The sequence below is a fragment of the Dipodomys merriami genome, unplaced genomic scaffold (assembly GCF_024711535.1).
Source record: "Dipodomys merriami isolate MVZ:Mamm:240054 unplaced genomic scaffold, mDipMer1.0.p SCAF_6, whole genome shotgun sequence".
NCBI lineage: Eukaryota > Metazoa > Chordata > Mammalia > Rodentia > Heteromyidae > Dipodomys > Dipodomys merriami.
In genome coordinates, this window is record NW_027206179.1 from 8,027,355 (window position 1) to 8,033,406 (window position 6,052).

The following is a 6,052-nucleotide window of genomic DNA, read 5'->3' on the forward strand; positions in this document are numbered from 1 at the left end:
TTATTTAGCCTTCAGTTATGAAGGAGAGTTTAGCTGGGTACACTATTCTTGGTTGATAGATACACTATTCTTGTTTGTTTTTAGGGCATGGCATACATCTTTCCAGGCTCTTCTTGCTTTGATTGTCTGCTGAGAAATCTGAGGTGATTCTAATTGGTTTTCCTTTATAGGTGATTAATCTTTTCTCCTTGACAGGTTTAAGGATCTTTGCCTTGGACTGAGTAGATCCTGTGTGGATTATAATGTGATGGTGGGATGTCCTATTCTGGTCTGGTCTATTTGGAATTCTGAAAGCTTCTTGTATCTGAATAGGCCTATCTTTTTGCATGTTTGGGAAGTTCTCTGCTAGGATCCTGTGAAACAAATATCCTAGACCATTAACTTCTGTTTCTACGTGCTCCTCTATACCCATTATCCTTAGATTAGTCCTTCTGATGGTGTCTTCCAAGTGTTGGATAGATCTATCATATTTCTTGGACTTGTCTTGGATGGTTGTATGTTCTTTCTCTTTAATATCTAGGCTGTCTTCAATCCCTGAGATTCGATCTTCTGCATGGTCTAACCTGCTGTCAAGACTTTCAACTTTTTTTTGCTTTCTTTTCCTTCTAATTGGTCAGGTTTGATGGCTTCAAATTCTTTGTTGCAGCTTTGTTTTAGATCTTATGTGAACTTCTTTACTTCCTTAATTTGGTGTTCAGTGTTTATTCTCAAATCACTTAGTTGATTGGTTATGGTTTCCTTGGACTCCCATCCTAATGTTGGGTTCCATTCTGCATTCCCTTTGTGGTCTCCCTGACTTCCTTCAGCTCTTTGTTAATGGATCCCATGAATGCCTTTAGTGATCTTAGTGTGTTCTCATCCTGCTCTCTCAATATTATTTCTCTTTGCTTAGCTTCCTCCCGCTCCCGTTCATGCCATTCCTTTAATTCTCTTTGAGTGTTCTCAGCCTGCCCACGCTATTCCTGCCTTTCTCTGAGTATTCTCAAGCTGCTCATGCAAATCCTGTATCAGTTTTTGAGTAGCTTCCTCACGCTCATGATATTCCTTAAAAAACCTTTGGATTGCCTCCTCTCTCTCCCTATCTCGCTCATACATATTCCTTTGTAGGTTTTTAATCTTTTCCTGCATTGACCTTTTGTTTGCCTCCATTGACCTTTTGTTTGCCTCCTCTCTCTCACTATCATGCTCATACAGAGGCCTTTGTAGAGTTTCAGTCTTTTCATTTATCATGTTTGCCTGCAGTGTTTGTAGAGCTATTTGGCAACTCTCCTGTGGATTATTCATTATCTGTTCTGTCCCCTGATTATCATGAGTGGGAATTGAGATACCCAGACTTGCCAATTTTCTTGTGTTTTTCCGGCTTACTCTGCCCATTTGGGATGAAAATAACACCAGTTTTGTACTAGAACAGTGTCTTAAGGCAAGCATCAGCCAAAGTCTGTATTTGCACAGTCAACAGTCTGCAGATACAATCTAGCTCAACAGATACATCTATTCATCATGAAACTACTATATATTAATGGGGTACGAACCACAAAGAAGAATTTGGTAACCAGAAATGATTAGGTTTAGGGAATGATGTGGGTAAATAATAGGAATAAAGTGATGTGGGAAGGCACAGGGAGAGTTACCTTAACGAAGTCCTAATCTCAAAGCAGGAAATAGGTTGGACAGGATGAAAGCAGAGAGAGAGAAAAAAAAGAAGAAAGAGAATGGGAAAAAACGAGACCAGAAAAAAGAAAAGTAAAAATTAAAAATATTATGCTACCGAAAACAAACTATTCAGAAAAGAACTTGGATATAATGAGAGAAGGGGAGGGATATAAAGAGATGTGAAAAACTTAAAAATAAAAATACTTAAAATATTATATAGGTATAAAGAGGTAGTACTGCTATTAAGGAATTTAAGTCTAAGAGGTTTAGAATTGAGTAATAAATTTTTAGATTAAGTGTGTACACAATGGGGGATAAGGTCTAATAATCGACTACCGGTTTATCTGAGGATGTGCAAAACAACAATTAAGTCACATAAAGAAGAACGAAAGAGAAGAAAAGGTGAAAAGGATAAGAAAGAAAGAAAAAAAGATCAGAAGTTCAGAAGAGCTAAACAAAAACAAAAAAAAAATTTTTAACAAAAAAAAGATAGAAAAACGCACCCACACATATACCCCTAAAATAAAAATTATAAGAGGAAAAAAAGTTACTAAAAAACAATTTTTTCCAAAAAAGGTAAAAATTAAAAATTAAAGAAAGTTTTAGAAAAATTTTTTTTATAAAAGGTACAAAAAAGAAGAAAAAAAAGTTCTTTGATTTTTTTGGGAGGGGTGGGAAAAATCCTGTATCTCCCTTGTGTCCGTAACCAACCTCTTGTTGGAGTCTCTGGTCTGCTAGTGGTGTTTGATTTTCTCGTGGCTTGATTGGTTTCTTAAGTCAGTTTGTTTGAACAGGCAGAAAAATGCTCTGCTTTTCCCAGGATTTTGGATCCTCCTCCCAGGTTAGTTCAATGGGAGGGAGATCTGCTTTGAGTATCACAAAAAAGGGAGATGGCTTGTTCCTCAAATTTAGAGATGCTGTGATGAGGCAAGGTTCTGGGTAGAGTTGAGGCCTTTCAGCAAACAGTAGCTTTTCCCAGGGGCTAGTTTGTGAGAAACTCTCAGAGCCCAGCCTGGAGCCACTCTCAGGGTTTATGTTCACTGAATATCAATTGATTGCCAAGGGTGCTAAAGGGAGGGGCAGCCTCTGGCTCTGATTACCCAGTGAAAAAAGCCACTCCTGTGGCAGTTGCCGGAGCTGGGTGACTTTTCCCTGGGTGGAGCTGAGTCTGGAAGGTCAGGTTAGGTTCTTGTGACCTGCTAAATGACTCGTTTTATTCCAAGGCCTGAGTTAGAGCTAGCAGCTCTGCCGAGCTTTGTCAGTATCCAAGATGGAGATCTCCGGTACTGGGGGGGGGAGGCTGGGTGAGGGGTGGCCTTCCCTCCTCTGCTCCCTGAGAAGGAGTGAGGACATTAGGCTTCTTCTCAGGCCGGGTCTTTATTCCTGGGTCGTCTCTGGTCTGCGAACTGCAGGATGAAGATGTCCGCTCCTTGTTGGTTATTGCTAGTGTTGAGTAGAATCTGCTCGCCCGCCGTGTCTGGCTCCTTCTTCCTGGACTCTCTGTGTTGCAGGTATGCGGGTATGACCGCTGCCACCACTGCTGCCACTGCAGCTGCGGCTGCTGGCAAGTGCTCAGATCTGTCTCCTTGCATGGATTTTCCCTCTCTGGCCTAACTCTCTGTCCTGTGATGGCACACTTGGTGTGATTCTCTGGCTTAGGACAATTCACTCGAACTCTAAAACTGCTTTCTGTTTAAGAGCTTGTTTAGCCTCCAGCTTCTCCTCCGCCATGTTTCCTATGTCTTTCAAGTACAACAATTTTTGAACCATATCTCGCCTTCCCTCACTCTCTCCCAGATTTTTCTTTCCCATCCCCCATCGACAACATGTAGAGTTCATTTCCATATAGTATGTAGTAAGTACCACTGTTCACTCTTTGTTTCACCTTGTCTGTGTCCCCTCTTACTTTTCCAAATACAAACTAACAATGCAAAAGGGAAACAAAAGTAAAACAGTCAAAATGGCAAATAAAAATAGCTCTTGTTATTTTTTGGAGTTCATTTCATAAGATATTGTTTTATAGATCATATGCATATAGCTATGAGCCTTTTTTGGCCACTTCTATACATATTCTCCTTTGGACTCAGTGAATGTATAGAGCCCATGTAACTTCTCCATTAAGGTTAAGTATGAATCCTTATTAAATACAGAATGTCCATGTTCTTCCAAATTGCATTTATGATACAAAGGACACATAAATCCTGCACATCTTTATTTATCTTCCGAGAACTCTTATTGCTAGAAAGAAAGTGCTTAGAAAACTGAGTTTGGTTTAACTATTAAACACAAGTGTTGTGCATGTCATGACTTTAGAGCTTTAAAGAGGGCCTTGATTCTCTGTTCCTACTGCCTCATAAGATGAATTCAAGAATGTACCATTGGGCTCCTATAATGTTTCAAACAAACACATGGAGTAATGTAAGCTATATTATTCACAATTTTGAATGGCAGTTGCCAACTTTGTGCACATTGCTCAGAATTTATCTTATAGAAAGATGAGGAAGTAAAAAAATTACACTTAGTTCACTAAAATTAACAAAAATGTCCTATTTGTAATATGTGTGGAAGTAAGTCTGAACAAAACAAAACGTTATATGAATTAATTGTGCTTTCAGATATTTTGCCAGAATATTAGAATACTATTATAACAGATGTTACTTAGATTTTATGATAAATAACTGAACTTTTAGAAATGTATAATTAATTTCCCACCTAAGAAGCAGTGCATAAGAAAATAACACTGAAAAAAAAAGGAATATGAGAATGATGATGGAGTTATGGAAAAGAGACAAAAAGCAGTTTCTTATATTATTTGATAGTATGTATCTTTATGATACTAAAAACTCATATGTTTGATTTACCTCTAAGCAGGGACTTTTTAATTTCCATTGAGTAAAAGGAAGTGCTGAAAAGAGACAAATGGTAATTCTGCATTCTCACTAGATATGGAGCAGTGTATGAAGTGTCCAGATCATCAGTATGCCAACAAAAAAAGAACCCAGTGCCTTCCAAAAGCTGCAAGTTTCTTGGCTCATGATGAACCCTTGGGCATAGGCCTGGTCTGCATGGCCCTTTGCTTGTCCACATTCACTGCTCTTATTCTTGGGGTCTTTGTGAAATATCAAGACACTCCCATTGTTAAAGCCAACAATCTGGCTCTCAGTTACATCCTGCTTATGTCCCTCATCTTCTGTTTCCTCTGTTCCTTGCTCTTTATTGGCCGCCCAAATATAGTCACCTGTATCCTGCAGCAGATCACATTTGGAGTTTTGTTCACTGTGGCTGTTTCCACAGTGTTGGCCAAAACTGTGACTGTGGTTCTGGCCTTCAAGGCCACGTCTCCAGGGAGAAGGATGAGGTGGCTGCTGGTATCAGGGGCTCCTAACTTCATCATTCCCATCTGCACCCTCATCCAGGTGACTCTCTGTGGACTCTGGCTTGGAACCTCTCCTCCATTTGTTGACACAGATGCACACTCTGAATATGGCCATGTCATCATTTTGTGTAACAAGGGCTCCCTCACTGCTTTCTACTGTGTCTTGGGATACCTAGTTTTCCTTGCCCTGATCAGCTTTACTGTGGCTTACCTAGCCAGAAACCTGCCTGACACATTCAATGAGGCCAAGTTCCTGACCTTCAGCATGTTGGTGTTCTGTAGTGTCTGGGTCACTTTCTTGCCTGTCTACCACAGTGCCAAGGGAAAGGTCATGGTGGCTGTGGAGGTCTTCTCCATCTTATTCTCCAGTGCAGGGTTCCTGGGCTGTATTTTTGTCCCCAAGTGTTACATTATCTTGTTAAGGCCAGAGAGAAATTCTCTCCATGGCTTCAAGGGCAAAATGCATACTGGGAGAAATGAGTCTTCTTAAAATAAAATTCATGTGATTGATGAAATGCATAAAATGTCTAAAATAAATACACACTTCTTTTCTTTTCCTTTTATTAGTTTATATGGTGAGAATCATTTCAATGAACATGTGAATCTTACTCATTTCTATAGTGGTAATATAGTCAAAATTATAGGTGTTCATTTAATATAATATTTTGCAAGTCTTTCCTTTTCCTAACAAATGGGGCATTGTCATTCCTTTATTCATTCATTTATTTATTTGTTTTTCATTGTGAAAATACTGTACAGAGGGGTTACAATTACATGGGCAAGATAATGAGTAAATTTCTTATCAAGCATTGTAGCCTCCTCCTTTTTTTCCCCTTCTCATCCCTTCCCATCCTCCCCCCGCCCTCCCACCCAATCTTCCCCACGCCCCCAATTCCCCCCTATCCCGCACCAAAGTTGTAAATTTCGTTTTCGACATAACGACTAGTACATTCTGATTGTTGCAATGGGTCCACCTGTATCCCTATTTAAACGATTTCTTTTTCCCCTTCCCCTCCACAAATT

General features: G+C 39.6%; 1 protein-coding gene across 1 annotated transcript in view; it reads left to right on the forward strand.

The window, feature by feature from the left end:
• LOC138814230 (vomeronasal type-2 receptor 116-like) overlaps positions 1-5,519 on the forward strand; it is a 28,705-nt gene extending 23,186 nt beyond the window's left edge. Inside the window, exon 6 of the mRNA XM_070003242.1 lies at positions 4,597-5,519. Within this exon, the coding sequence (XP_069859343.1) occupies positions 4,597-5,519 (923 nt within the window). The remainder of the gene's footprint in view (positions 1-4,596) is intronic.
• Positions 5,520-6,052: the final 533 nt, after the last annotated feature.